General features: G+C 33.8%; 2 protein-coding genes across 2 annotated transcripts; one reads left to right on the forward strand and one right to left on the reverse strand.

Annotated features, from left to right (window-relative positions):
• Positions 1–5,492: 5,492 nt before the first annotated feature.
• LOC141596287 (protein kinase PINOID-like) lies at positions 5,493–10,288 on the reverse strand. The gene is made up of 2 exons (XM_074416397.1): positions 9,611–10,288; positions 5,493–6,730 (listed from the first exon to the last, which is right to left on the reverse strand). The coding sequence occupies exons 1-2, from the start codon at positions 10,093–10,095 to the stop codon at positions 5,917–5,919; spliced, it is 1,299 nt and encodes a 432-aa protein (XP_074272498.1). The 5' UTR covers positions 10,096–10,288; the 3' UTR covers positions 5,493–5,916.
• Positions 10,289–13,830: 3,542 nt separating this feature from the next.
• On the forward strand, positions 13,831–15,576 carry LOC141594611 (uncharacterized). Its single transcript, XM_074414616.1, has one exon. It carries the CDS (start codon positions 13,831–13,833, stop codon positions 15,574–15,576), a length of 1,746 nt encoding a protein of 581 aa, XP_074270717.1.
• The last annotated feature ends 352 nt before the right edge of the window (positions 15,577–15,928 follow it).

Genomic DNA, 15,928 nt, shown 5'->3' on the forward strand with positions numbered 1-15,928 from the left:
ACCTTAATTTTTCCGTCAGTTTCCCGCGTTTTCGTTGTAGTGAAATATTAGTCAAAATTTTACATAATATTAGGTGAGAGTTATGCTAAAAACATTTTATTGTGTGTTCTTTTTTTTGGAGAAATCCTTAAGGGGAGCTTTATCGCATGTTTTTACTACTTCAGTTTTTGTTGCGTCGTTAAAGAATGAGATTGTAGAATAAATGAAAGTCTTTTTTAGGTCTTAACATAGAATTCAATAGTTTAAATTAAAATAAAACACTAGTTCCACCCAAGTCATTAAGGCCCTTTCTTTTAAAATTAAATTTAGTTCATATAAGTTCAGTTCATTTCAGCCAGTTTTAATAAATAATTGGTCTCCCTTGTGACGGGTTACCATTTGTGTCGGATATTTTGTGAGTTAAAATGGTAACAAAATGGGTTAGTGGAGAAAGGGGACCACATGAATAGTGTTGCAGAGAGAGAAAAAGTGGGTAGTTTGTGAGGTAAAATGGTATCCGTCACTCAAGAGTGACGGATATGTGCCGTCACAAACAAGAATTTGTGTTTAATAAAAAAGAACAAAGCCCCTATCTAAGAAGTTAGTACGTCAACTAAAGCATCGCTACATTTTAGCCAAATTTTCCAAGATTAATTTAGATACGTAGCTTAAAATTAGAGTCGGATAGATACTCAATTCCTTATTTTCCTATATCATGCCGATATATTATAAATGAATAATAACTCGTACATTTATGGCATATTCGATCACAAGTCGCAAGACTCGTAACGGACTAAACAAGTAACAACGTAGGTTAATGGACTAATACATCATCTAGAAGGCTGCTAAACTGTAATTTTCTACATAATCAACAATAATTAATTGCCGTCCTTAATCATCCTTAATTAATTTAATACTGTAAAAATATACTGAAAGTTGACTAAAAGAAAGTATAGTAATAGCTGGCAAATACGTATAGGGCATCGAAGTTAGGATAATAGACTTATCAAAATTAGCATGCAGATTCACTAATACACACAATCGATCTCTTTTGACTAATTATATACATGCATGCCGTTGTTGCATCTCCCCGTGCTCGTTAACTTTTGATTTAATTTACTGTTTTAACTATACTATATTTAACCTGATAACGTCGGCGATGGTTAATTGGTTATCAAGTCAACTTCCATTGTACTTTAAAATGTTAGTGTTGTTGAAAAATGTATGTACTTTAGCTTGGCCACGCGTTAAACATTATAACCTCTTGTTCATATTTGGTTTTCAACCTACGTGGGATGACGAGGGAAATTGCAGTCGATAATTTTGTTGACTATGTGTATTGGATAAACTTCTGGATATAAGTGATAAGTTTGTAAATACTTTAGACCTAATCATGAGCGGGGTTGGATGACCAACTAGTCTGAGATAAGTAGAGGTGAAATAAGGTGATCAGCTAAACTAAATTTAGTTGAATGAGATCTGAAATCAATTCGAAAAGAACAGTGCCTAAACCTGCCACGATGACGACTAATACATGCCTTTAGTGAGTCGAGCAAACCATTGAAAAAGGTCTCGACAGCAGAGACTGGTCGGGCTTAACCCATGTCGTTGACCACCTGTAGCTTAGTCACTATGGGTCTAATAGAATCTCGAGACTTCACAGATTTTGAGACAATTAATTAACAATTTATATTTCAGAGTTGAAAACTTTACTTTTTTATTATTATGTTAAAACGATATCATATTCGAACATTTACAACTTCTTCACTGCCCAAAAACGACCCATGCCTTATTAATAGTGACTTATTATAAATTTACATTTACAATTCAGCTTTATCATTGCATTTATTACGTAATTTGACTACTTTTAGTGTCAACTTATATAGTCTAACACACTTATCATTCAATAACAACTGCCAAAATGTTGTTTCTTATTCATGTTTGTGGCCAAAGTTAGATATTATGCTTTCATGCTTTCATAATCATTTCCATTATGGGATACATACGTACAATAATAACGATATGATTATAGCCTAATCTATTAATTACTTCCTGTCACTAACTACACTAGAATTATAGCTTTAGAATTTAGATTAGTAGGCTTCAAGCTAAGTTAATTTCTTTCATTAATTTGCCTTAATAATTTAATATGTTAGGTCTTTTTTAATGTTCCGTTTCCATCATTTCAATGCATAGGGAACAAATCCATACCACTCGATTAAGTGGCCTCCCAAATTACACCAATACACACTTGTATGTAACGTGGAATATAAAATTTACTCCCTCTATTATTTTATATATGGCGTTTTCGTTTTACGAGGTAAACTTTTGACTTTCAATTATATAAAAATATACTTTAGAAAAAAAAATATGAAATGAAATTTGCTTTCAAAAGAGTATATATTTCATATTATTAACTTATATATTTTAAGAGATATTAAAGATAGAAGTAAGTGTCTTAAAATGTAAAAATGACATATATAAAATAATGAAGGAAGTAGAAAGCATGTGGACACACAAGAATATGCCATGTAAATGATGCAATTTAGGGGGTGTTTGGTAAATATCGAATTGGTAAATTTTCAGCATATTCAAACTTTTTAGTATGTTTGATTCACCAGTATAATATAAAACAGAGGGAGTAATAATCAGTGAAGGATCTTAGTTATGTCGATCGGGAGGGAGCTCGACTCCCGCTGATTGTTCATATTTCCATGTAAATTTATCTTCCGACCCCTTTACTCAACGGTTTAGCCTTAGATAATCATATATACACAAAGTTAGTAGTTTAAATCTCGATTCTAATCTATACCGTTTACTTCAAGATCTGCCACTGATAGTACTCGAGACTAAGAATTCCTGGCCCTAGTCCATGATACGTTTGAATATATATGTTGGCAACCAAACATCCAATCACATGTGTAAGTAGTGTCAAACAAGGGACATCAGTCGGCTCATTAAAGGATATTAGTACGATGTTGATGAGTTGTCTCTACAAGTTCATGTAGTTTACTGTACTAGTGTGGACTTGTTTTGTTTCGATTTTGCTTCTATTTTGTTCATTTACTAGAGTCAAATTACACTATATACAAAATTGATACTTTGAGATGATGCATGGGCTTCATTAAGATAGGGATAATTGGTTAAATCACTTAAATGATACTACAAATTATGAAAAATATGATCAACCCTATCAATTTACATAAAGTTGGGTACATAATATGTTAGACAACACACCCACGTACTTCCTCTGTCTGAATCATTTATTTACCTTTGATAATATTATTTATTTATAAATGTTATTTTAATCAGAAGTAAACAAATAATTAGAATTTTAAGAATACTTTGTAACTGACAAAACTATTCTTAACAAACAATTTAGGTGCAATTTGAATGAGCAAATTTTGGTAGCTTTCATTTCGCGTATTATAGGGTACCGTTGAAAACCGACAATATTATGAATGTTGAATAAAACATTATAATTAGAGATTTGCCCAGTTTCAGTCCTTTAATATAAATCGATATTAAGAAATGTAATGAAATAATCTCAGCAAATTGATTAAAAAATAATGAATATTCAAGATTTCACCGACCAAGCAGATTAGCTAGTTATTGTTGCGATTTCTCATCTCATCCTTAATTCAGAGTTTAGGAGTGGAATGGAACAGACCTCTTAATAAATTGTTTACTTCTTCAGAAAACACGCGTAACAAAGAGAATACTCACTATTGTCACCGGTAAACATCTCGATTTATGCATCTAAACCTCAAGTAATGTAATCCATGCATTATTATTCCTTCAACGAAGCAATCTATTAAAAGAGTGGCTATTAAGTAGCCGATCATAATGTTACTTTGCAATTACTTTAACATCAACAAGAAACATGAAATAACACGTACAAAACACACATATAATGCAAATCAAATCAAATTAATAGTGATAATCTAGGTGTAAATTGCAAGGAAGGATTATTTGGTTTGGTATTTCTAGGGTTAAAATAAACAGAAAACAAAGAAAATGACAATGCATGTCAAGATTATGTCCTACATTATTCCTAATTTGCACATGATTGGTTCTTCCTTTGTCTACGCTTGCCCTATTTTAGTGGTCTTCCTCTATTACACTTGCTTCATTCTCATCTGTTTCCAAGGAATATGACTGTTAGATTAGATAGATATATGTGTTTTGGTTCAAAGATTCTTTTTCTCTTTCAATTATTATTTATCGGTTGGTCTTTCTTAAGATAATTAATTATATCATCGGTTTAAAGTGTAAATCAAATTAAATACTACCTGCAATGTTACGAGAATACGCATTCTCTATACATTTTGCTTTTGTCGCATTCAGCTATTTGACATGTTTCCTTAAGACGATCATATTATCTGTTTAAAGTGTAAATGAGATCAAATACTACATGCAATGTTACGAGACTAGGCATTCCCTAGATATTTTACTTAGTCTTATCCATTTATTTGACCCATTTTATTCTTTAAGCTGAAATGTCTGTCTTAAAAAAGAACTTGTTATTATTTATATTTGATGGTCAAATCACAATATTAATAATGTTACGAGACTAAACAATACGAGTAGAAAATGAAATGACGTTATTGAATGCCATTTTGATAACAAATTTTCACATACAATGTACTAAAGATGATTTTCACATTGATTAAACCTTTCAGTTAATAAGATGATTTTCACATTGATTAAAACCTTTCAGTTAAGATGATTTTCTCGTACATATAATATATACAAAGTATACCATATTAGTTTCAATTTTTGGAATAAAGTGTTACTATATGAGGTAGGATTAGTCTTTGTTAAGTTACAAAGACAACACACCAACCAACAAGTCACAAGTGATTGGAAAACTAAAAACTATCGCCTACAATTCAGAAAAAAGTCTTTGTGATCGGCTCGCAAAATGTATAGAGAATAACGTTCCTTGAACGTCTTACATACGTTAATTTATTACGACCAGAATTTATTTTCCATAATCATTATTAGTAAACCAAAAGCACTTTCAAATGGTGTTTTCCGTATTATATTCTCGATTTTATGTACTCGTAATTTCATCTTTAAAAATCATTTCAAATACTTAAAAATGTAAGATCATTTGTATTAAACAAAAACTACTCCATACATATTTCAATTTTATTTTTGTTTAACAAAAGTCATTGAGACAAATTAAATAATCCGTATGATTCAAATCAAACAGAATTCAAACTCAGTTCATAAGCATCATTCCGAACACCTTTACAAGCTAACTTACTACTAACATTTGTATTTCGTACCCAACAATTTATGGATATAAAACAAAGATATCACACTTTTAATCCCCCCAAAAAACAACATTTTCTCCTCCACAAATTATAGGACCACGTAATCAACAATAATCGATTGATCATACTAACTTTTCATCAAAATAGCAACATAAAATGAACACAAATTTCTTATCATTTCAGGTCATGTTCCCAAATATCATACGAACTACACATTTAGTAGCACGTAAAAAGGTGCAATCTTTCTTTAAAATTAGTTAAAGTAACACTTACTTTCTTTCCTCTTCCTAAAATCTAACCCTACCCTCCATTTTCATAAATATTCTACCTTACACTTCTTCTACGAAACCGACCATTCTAGAAATGGACGATGATATAGCCCGTCACCAGATGATATTGAGTTTCAGTATCACCCTAACGTATACAGAGTACATATTAGACCTACCATGTACATATGATGGTGAAACACGGATACTGAAACTTACTACCACCAGATGACGGTATTTCAATTTTTCCTAAAAATTAATTAAAAAAACTAAAAAAACATAGGGAATATTTTTCTAATTTTCTAATATTATGTCAATAGACAGCTCAAATATACAACTGTCCCCACCACCGACCAGTCCACGTGGCAACAATCTAAACCGTTGGTTGGTCAAAAGAAATCATACGGTGAAGATTCCTTCTTTTTAGTCACAGTCACATCCTTAAACGACATCGTATCAAACAGATGCTTATGTGGGCCCGGTCGTTTAGCTCCAGGGACCAAAGGTGGGGCCACAGACCTAATCAGCGCGAAATTCAACCCCTTGAAAAACGGGTGGGTCTTGATATCCGCAGCGCCACGTGTAAACCCGACTCGAGCAACCGGATCCTTCCTAAGCAACCCTTTAATCAAGTCCCTCGCGTGGCCTTCCAACGAGCTGGAAGGCACACTGGTAGGAAACGCGAGGGGCTTCATTAAAATATTCCGTAGCGTAGCTACATTAGACGAACCCTTAAAAGGAGTTCGTCCATAAATCATCTCGTAAATAAATATCCCGAGAGCCCACCAATCAACCGCATTCCCATGGGAATTCCCGGCCGCGACTTCCGGTGTGATGTACTCGTGGGTCCCAACAAATGAGCTAGATCGGGCGGCAATCGGTTCGGCGACAAATAATTTATTATTTGTGAGGGTTTGGATTTTTTTAGACCGGAATAGGCGGGTATAAGGTAGGCATGCAAAAAAAGGCGGTGATTTGGTGTGAGCGGGTGAAGGAGAGGAAGGTGGGAAAGGCGTTAGAGACGTTGGATCGTCAGGCCATTGGACGGCTGGGATTGAATCTGAGCATAATGAAAGGTCAAAATCGGATAGCATGATGTGACCGTCGGATCGGACTAAGACGTTTTCGGGTTTTAAGTCACGGTAGATTATTCCTAGCATGTGCAGATATTCTAGTGCTACCAATACTTCTGCTGCATAGAACCTGCATTCATGAAACACAATTTGTAAGCATACATAAGTTGTGTTAATTGTCATTACGGGTTTTGAACTCAGGTAATAATGAAAATGTCAAAATTCCACTTAAATTAAATACTCCGTATAATGAGTATAAAATATTTTGCCGGTCTTAAACTATAGATAAGTTTTATGTTCAAATTAATTATTTACGTTTCATTATTATGTTTCCTGTCTCCTCACATAAGAACGAAAACGTAAGCAACTAATACTCCGTAATTTGAAAGAATAAAGTTTGCATGTATTGTATTAATATATTATGAACTATCATGATCTCATTTAAGATCTAAAGTAGTTATTTTTTGTGATTAATATTATGAAAACTAAGTTCATCATGTGAAAGAGTCAACAACATTACCCTAATTTCCACATGCATTATGCCAAATGTATTACGGAATGTACAAATTACGCAACAAAAATAAATGATTTTTTTTTAGAAATAACACTAGTAATATAAAGACACGACATCTCATGGACCAACCAACCAATAATTTAATAGTAAGATTAATTGGAAATGTATAAAGGTACTGCAGAAGCTCAGACGAACGATGGTGCATGTGTATAAATAATTTTCTGACGATCGAGATGATGTAACATACCAAAAAAGTGCATAGAAACCCACAAATATTTGTTTAATACGGACCTAATCGTCTTAAACTTAAAACGGCTTAACATCCACCTAAGACGTAAGAAAAAGCTCGGTTGTAAAGCTATAAATTAAACTCAGCGAAGGCGAAAATCTTAATGTATCTAACTATTTGAGTTAAGGAAAACTCGAAAAAAGTCGGGAAATTTTGACTAAAAACTTCGAAATTTCCGACAAGCGCCCCTGATAGCACCCTAGATTCACCACTGGTTCAAAAGCTTGTTTTATTTTTGCAAAAATTATCCGATGAAATCTGTTTTAGGGTTAAAACGGATATTCATGTACATATATTATATTTTATTTTATTTAAAGTTGGATATAATATAATATTAGTATTACACGGAAAAGTGTATGCATGCAGGAATGGAGGAAAAGATGTTGGAAAAAAATGAAACTAGAGTATATCCTAAATTAAGAAAATGGCCAAGTATGGAATCACTTGTTTGTAAAGGGATATGTGCGGCTTTTAGACAGACTCCATATTTGAGTAATATCTCACTCAATTTATTTTCTTTGGGATTGTGTATGCCAAGTTTCTTTTCACTTTTCATGTGAAAAATCACTTCTTTTTTTAGAGTATAAAACAAAGTAGTAGTAGACTAGTAATAGTGTCGATAATTAGGTCCCTTCTTTTGAATTGAAACTATATATCTGAAATGACAATACGTCTAAAATATCATCACACTAATCACTAATATATATGAAAATGCGGTAGTGAAATTCAAACTACTCGTAAAATCTCGTAACAATAACTTTTCGATTTAAGTATACTAAAGAATTCAATAACTAATAAACTCTTATGGAGTATAATAAAAGGCGGTTTTTAAAATTAGCGTACTTAATGAAGGGTAGTTTTGTAAATAAAGAAATGTACGTTGTCCATCCCGATCATTTATTCACTTATCTAATGACCGGGACGGAGGGAGTAATAAGACATGCAGTTGTGTAGACATTGAGTTAACATAAGAAGAATATGGTACATGTTGTCCCCATTAAAAAACAAAAAAAAACAAAATCCAAAAAGAAAATCACTATCATCATCTCATCATGTTTCAGACAGCAACTGTTAACTCCCCATCAATTCGCAACTCCAATAAACTACTTGCAGCTTTTCTTTTCTTTTCTTTATTTTATTTAATTTATTCCATCAACTTCATCTACCAAATTAAATGAATTTAATGACATTAATTTAATTTATTTAATTACTCCTAAAACATTTTTTTCACACATTTCCCATAATTTTTTCCCATCTAACGAATTAAATGAACTAAAAACAAAAAACGTATTCCGTACTCTTTTTATAGTGATTATTATTTATGTATGTTTATTTTATGGGTAATGCTAAATGCAACTCAATGGGTTGTATTTAAGCATTAAATACCTCTTAATTTGGGTATTAATTTAGAAATTAAGAACTAAATTACACATTAACCAATACAATTAATGCATATATCAAGAATTTATTTCGTCTTTTGGTTTTTTAAATACAACCCAGTCACTGGGTTGTATTTATCATTACCCTTGTTTTATTAGTTAATCTATTAATTTCCCGCCGTGTTTTTGCCCATACAAGACGGAATTACGAATCAATAACTTTAATCAAAGTCTTACTAGCTCAATCCTCATTTCCTTATAATTTTAATGTAAAACTTTTAAATTAAAGGTTTGTAATTTTCACCGTAAATATATTAAAAAGTACTCGTATTTCGCATTTGTCACATGAGAAAATCTTTTGTAAAATTATATTTATTCCAATGCAAAAGATTGGATTAAAGTGTTGCCATCAACCTTCAAAATATTTTTAAAAAAAATATTTTCATTTCACAAATCGCACAATATGACATCTCACATAAAAGAACTGTCTCATAGCGTGAAACCGTCTTTTATTTAACAACTTTCATACAGAATATCAATTAAATAATGTGATTTAATCAGACCGATTAATTAAAGTCATACATAATCATACTTTATTAATCAATAATCTACTTCGTTATTAAACTATCTTGTGTACATTGAATATGTGACATAACAAACAAAATGAGTTGGAAAAAATAATACTGAACGAATAAATTCGATACAGAATCTCATTTGATACCGTCTTAACCTTACTCAACCTTTTTTTTTAACTATACGTCTTAAACTTAAAACGACTGTTTTTATTAATAGATATTTAATCAAAATAAGCGAGAAAAATTAATATACCTTGCGGAATGAAGAGGAAATCGTTTATTCGGAAGTTTGGATCGAAGCGAATACAAATCACCTCCAGAACAATACTCCATAACAATACAAGAAAAATGCGACGCATCAAATTGAGCATAAAGCGTCGGTAAAAAAGGATGATCCAACATTTTTAATATCTTCTTCTCCATTTCCGCTCTTTGAGTTTTATTCTTCGCCGCAAGAGCTTCTTTATCAACAACCTTCATAGCATACTCACATTTATCGTCGGACCGGAGTCGACATAAATAAACCGTGCTAATATCGCCTGAACCGACTTTACGGACTAAATTAAAGTCTCTAAAGGATAAGGGCCGGTTACAGGCGGCTGTGGATGAGACAATTGCCTCGAAAGCCGATTCCGAGGATCGGTGTGGTTTTAATAGGGAGAGGTTTTCGGAATTCGATTTCGCTAATGCGAGATCGAACGAGAGGTGGGAGGATATTGTTGTGTTTTGGTATCGCATTTTATTTTAATGCGGGAATAAAATTTAAATGAGATCGTTGTATATATAAAGTAGCATGGGTTTATTAATTAGGGGGAAATAAAGGAAGTGATGGGGGGAAATTATTAAAAGTAAGGTTTTAAGTTGAGACGGAAAAATTTAAATGAGATCGTTGTATATAAAGACGGGTTTTAAGTTAGGAGGGAAATTGTGTGTGTGTTTTGTGGGAGGAAGAGCATTTATAGTTAGGAGGGAAAGAGGGGAGAAAGGGTGGGTGGTGTGTATTTATGCGATTTGTGTACGGAATGGATGGGATTCCGAGTGAAATTTGTAGGGGTGTCAGTCAAAATTAATTTAACCATTGACTTTTTTGGTACTCAATCTATTTTTATAGGGGGTAATTTCAAGGGTTTTGGGGGTGTGAAAATGTGAATTTGAGGTGAGTAAATTGAGTTTTGGATCGGAAAAATAGATTGAATTGGATCTTTTGTTTTGGAACTCGAAATGAATTTATTTAGGTCTGGGTCTTTGATTCTTAGAGCAATAGTAATAGAAGAACTTTATATTAAGTTCTCCTTATGACATATTATATTTTATTAGTTTCAATGTTTAAGAACTTTTGTCCACAATAGATGACATTTGTATAACGTTCTTAAATAAAAAAATAAAAAAATAAAAAATAAGTAATTGGTCTTCCACATTTTTCAAAGTATGCTTATTGGTTCTCAAATTCCCATGTATGAACAACCAAGTTCTTATTTTGGAACTCGATTCTTAAAATTAAGAACAACTTTTTACTTGCAATAGAAGAAGTTTTTATTTTGGGTTCTTAGTGATTACCACAAGACTAAGAACCACTATTGTTATTGCTCTTAGTTTTTAAGGTTTCGGTTCAATCTAAGATCGGTTGATTTAGATTAAGATAGAATGAATTGAATTTGATGCTTTTTAAAACGAGATAAATTACCGTAGAATTAACAATTTTGTATATGAGTTTCAAAATTGGGAAGTTGCGTTTACTTTCTACCATACTAGTAAGAGTAATATCCATTTGAATTTTCACATTAATAAAAGTGGAATATTATTTAAAAAGGTGTAGTTAGCGTAAGAGAGTAACCCAGTCGATTTATTTGAACTCGAGTTTAGAATAAGTCGGGAACTCTTCGAGCTTAAAAAGTTAAATTTTGAAATCAGCTTAAGCTCAACTCGAGCTCAATTATATCATTGTTTTCTTTATTTGTTTTTTTCACTTTAAAAGTCAATTAAAAATGAAAAAAATATTTTAAAATAAATACAAATATAAAATACTTAAGATATACTCCGTATAATAAAAAGTTGATCATAGATGCTAAAATAACGTTTGATTGGAAACAAAAACAATTGAAAAATACTAAAAATCAAATAAAAATAAAAATAAAACGAGCTTTAATGAGCTTCAAGTTCTCTTAAGCTTGTAATCAGCTCGAATTAGAACAAGCTCGACTTAAAAGTAGTTTTGACCGATTTCGAAACGACGTTAAACCTAATTAATTACAAGAGATCTACGAGCTCACTCGGATTATTATCACCCATATTTTAGCCTTTTTTATTAAAAAAAATGTAAAGATGTACCCCCTATAATATTAATGATGACGAAATGATAGTTGGTGATGATAAATTATTTTCACTAGTACAGTACACAAAGTGTTAAAACTTAAAAGTACTTCCAATTTACTCCCTAGCGGCTAGCTCCTCTTTCCAATGACTTTGATTTTTCACTATCATCACGTGCAAATCATAAGAAAACTCAATATTATTAGAAGACATTTTAGCCTTTTAGGTAGTTTATGTGATCACAATAATATGAAGTAATCCGTATAAAATTTTAGCTAAATTATTTTTGTGCAAGTTTTTAAATAAGTAATTTATTTAACCAAATAAGGTAAATGAAAATAATTAAAATAACATGATAAAGTAACTTTTGAGAAATAAACTAGCTTAATTATTTAATTAGTATAACTTTATTTTGGTAATAATCAGTTAACTTTTCAACTAGTTTGTCGAACATTTTTACTATAATGCGTTGTCTTATTAATTTCAAAGTTTTAGATACTTTGTTTTGCTAGTTTTTCAGTTTTTAACTACATTTATCAAATAGAACAAAAAGTTATTAACAATGAAAAACGGTAAGTAATTCTGAATTTGGATATATATTTGATGGCAAATTTTGTAATATTAGAATTATCATTAGGATAATAAGGTATCAATCAAGATTGGCTTCTTAATTAAAAAAATCTCTCTTTTTGGTGTTACTCTAAATAACCTAGCTACATGGTATAAAATGATCAATTGACTACTTAAAAGTTATTGTCATTGTTTGTTTTTCTTGGTACAATAAGTTATTGTCATTGTAATAAGCATATGACAACACCACAAATATAAATAGCAGAAAACAACATTTGATGGGAGGAAGTTTTGACATTTGTGAGGTGCTTTGATTTGAAGACAAAAGTGAGTAATAGTTACGATGCGAGTAGAGGTGGCCACAAGCTGGGTCTAGTAGTTGTTCAACCTAGGTTGTCTCGGGCGAGTCATGTCTGGCCTTGAACCAACTCATGACTAAGTCAGGCGGAGCCAGACTATATTTTTTATGCTTTTGGCATGCCCGGGCGAGCCATGCCACAAATCTTTGACCATGAACCAGCCCAACGAGGGAGACAGACTAGGCCGAGCTTGTCTGCAAACTCCCGGACTGGCATAAATCTCATCCTAGAAGCCAGGCCGACACGTGTCAGCTCGTTGAAATAGCCACCTCTGGTTAGTTCCTGAGTAACAACGCATATGTTAGCTAATTGGTAAAGTTATGAGTAGTGATACTTATGACCTGAGTTTAAATCCCGTCTACATCAAATCCGCCCCTGTAATAATTAGTAGTAGTGGAGTAATAATTAAGATAAACCTAGCTTCTACAATCCAAGAAGTATCATGCCATATATCTTGGGTTAAGATTCACATCCTATTTGGGAAATTTTCTAGATATTAGTCTTTTACCAATAAGAACCGATGTATGTCATTAAGAAGCGAAGTAGCAATGAAACACCCAAATAATATTCCCGTTGTTTTGTAACGGGGACATGAGACAAGGTATGTGCATTTAACTCTAAAATAATTATCCCAAGTTAATAAAAATAATACATAATGTATTGGATGAATAAGTGTGACTATCACATGTAATTACGTAAATAATGTGCTACATTATGTACATAATCACTATATCAAGATCCACCCGAAAGTAGTATCCAACAATTTCAATAAATAACGCCTTTGAGGAATCCAATGCTTCAAAACTTCAAATAATGTGTCAATACACTTCAAATAATGTGTACTTATTGACTTGGACAACTCCAATCTTTTCAATTAGTAGACTTATTTATAGACCTGGTAAAAGCAACTCAATTCGATTGACCTGATTTAAAAAGATTGGCCCGAGATTCGAAGAACTACATAATCCGAATGTGACCCGAAATGATAGAATATTAGTAAATAATGTAAATCATTTAGTTTCCTAATGATTAGTTTGTAATTATTCGCTAATATTCGGTTACCTAGTTTGTAGCTTAACCTAGCTTAACCTAAGTGTATTTAACCAAGAACGATTAATTGAATAAGGCACCGATTATTCTATTCTGAATATCGCTTCCGCTCTTCTTCTTCTTCTTCGTTAATTAAGCCAGCCGCCTCTCTCGACCTCTCGTCAAACCAGACCTCACGTCACTCATGGCTCCTGGCAAATCAACGTTTCACCCGGCTTTCGCCGTCACCAACATCTCCAACCATATCTCGGTCAAATTAGGGTTGGATAATGACCAATATCCATTGTGGGTTGCTCTGTTTACGAACCACGCAAAATCTCACCGCGTGCTTCACCATATCATCACGCCGAAATCCGGCGGTCCAAAGGCTCCGGTAACGGATGATGAGAAGGAACAATGGGACACCCTCGATGCAACGGTCCTTCAGTGGATTTACTCTACCATATCCACCGATCTCTTGGAAACTGTCATCAAATCTGATTCCACCGCCATGGATACATGGAATCGTATCGCTGATATTTTTCAGAACAACAAAAATTCGCGCGCAGTCACTCTCGAGCAAGAGTTCTCTCACGTTGAGATGTCGGATTTTTCGTCAGTTTCGGCATATTGTCAACGCCTCAAATCTTTATCGGATCAATTAAAGAATGTGGGTGCTCCGGTTTCTAATAGTCGATTGGTTTTCCAATTGGTTTCCGGACTCACAGAGGCTTATCAAAATGTCGGATCGATTATTCGTCAACGTGACCCGCTTCCCCAATTTTATCAAGCAAGATCAATGCTTACTTTGGAGGAGGCAAGTTTTGCGAAACAGGCCGCTACTGGTAGTGCGGCCATGTATGCAAAGAACTCGGCTGATAGCGACGGCGGCGGCTCGGCTACAAATTCGAGCAACAACAACGGTAAGGGTACTCGTAGCAACGGAAATGGTAAGAAGAAGGGTAAAGGCGGCAAAGGAAAATCTAACACTCCGGCCTCCGCGCCTATCACGGCATCTACTTCTTCTCCCGCTCCTGCTCCGACTGCGCAGGCACCGCGGCCTCAGGGATATGGGCCATGGCAGTGGCCCCCCTCTCCATGGGGTTACCCGCCTTGCCCGTATCCTGCTGGCCCTTGGGCGAGACCACCTGGTTCGAATCGTGGTGGTCACTCGGGTATTTTGGGTCCGAGACCTGCTCGGGCATACACGGCTGAGGGACCTCCGTCTCATACGGATATTGCTGCTGCGATGTATACTTTGGGTCTAGGTCCACCAGAGTCGTGGGTAATGGACACTGGCGCTACTTCCCATATGACATCGGACCAAGGTAAACTCTCGTCTTTTGTTAATTCGAGCATTCCTAATGGTATTATTGTCGGAAATGGCCATTCCATTCCAATTAAAGGGTTCGGTCAGTCCAAAATTCCCAAACCCCATCCCCCGTTTGTTCTTAAAAACGTTCTGTATTCTCCACATTTAGTCAAAAACTTAATTTCGGTTCGAAAATTCACTACTGATAATCACGTCACTATTGAATTTGATCCCTTTGGTTTTTGTGTGAAGGATATACGGACGGGGACACAACTCATGAGGTGTAATAGTCAGGGCAACCTCTATCCCATTTCGAGCACCAACACGACACCACCCTCGTCAAATTTTTCTGGTCTCGCTGCTTCGTCTCTTTGGCATGATCGTTTAGGTCATCCCGGGAATTCTACTATTTCTTGTCTTAGGAAAAATAAATTGATTGATTGTAATTTGTCTCGCAAGTTATTTTGTCAATCTTGTCCGCTTGGTAAACATATTCGTCTTCCTTTTGCTATGTCAAACTCTAGTACTTGCATGCCATTTGATATTATTCATTGCGATCTTTGGACCTCACCTGTCTTAAGTTCAGCTGGCCATAAATATTACCTATTAATTTTAGACGATTATAGTAATTTTTTATGAACTTTTCCGATAGCAAAGAAAAGTCATGTTAACGCTAGACTAACGCATTTTCACGCCTTTATACAAACTCAATTTGAACGTAAAATAAAATCGATTCAATGCGACAACGGAACGGAATTTATTACTGGCATATTTAAAACGTTTTGTGCTACTCACGGCCTCGTTTTTCGCCTGTCTTGCCCACATACTTCGTCACAAAATGGCAAAGCTGAACGCAAAATCCGTTCCACTAATAACATGATTCGAACACTTTTATTTCACGCGTCTATCCCAGTTAAGTATTGGCACTATGCACTTGATATGGCTACCTATTTGACAAATATATTACCAAGTAAACCTATTTCTTTTGACA

Source organism: Silene latifolia, chromosome 8, assembly GCF_048544455.1.
Source record: "Silene latifolia isolate original U9 population chromosome 8, ASM4854445v1, whole genome shotgun sequence".
Taxonomy (NCBI): Eukaryota; Viridiplantae; Streptophyta; class Magnoliopsida; order Caryophyllales; family Caryophyllaceae; genus Silene; species Silene latifolia.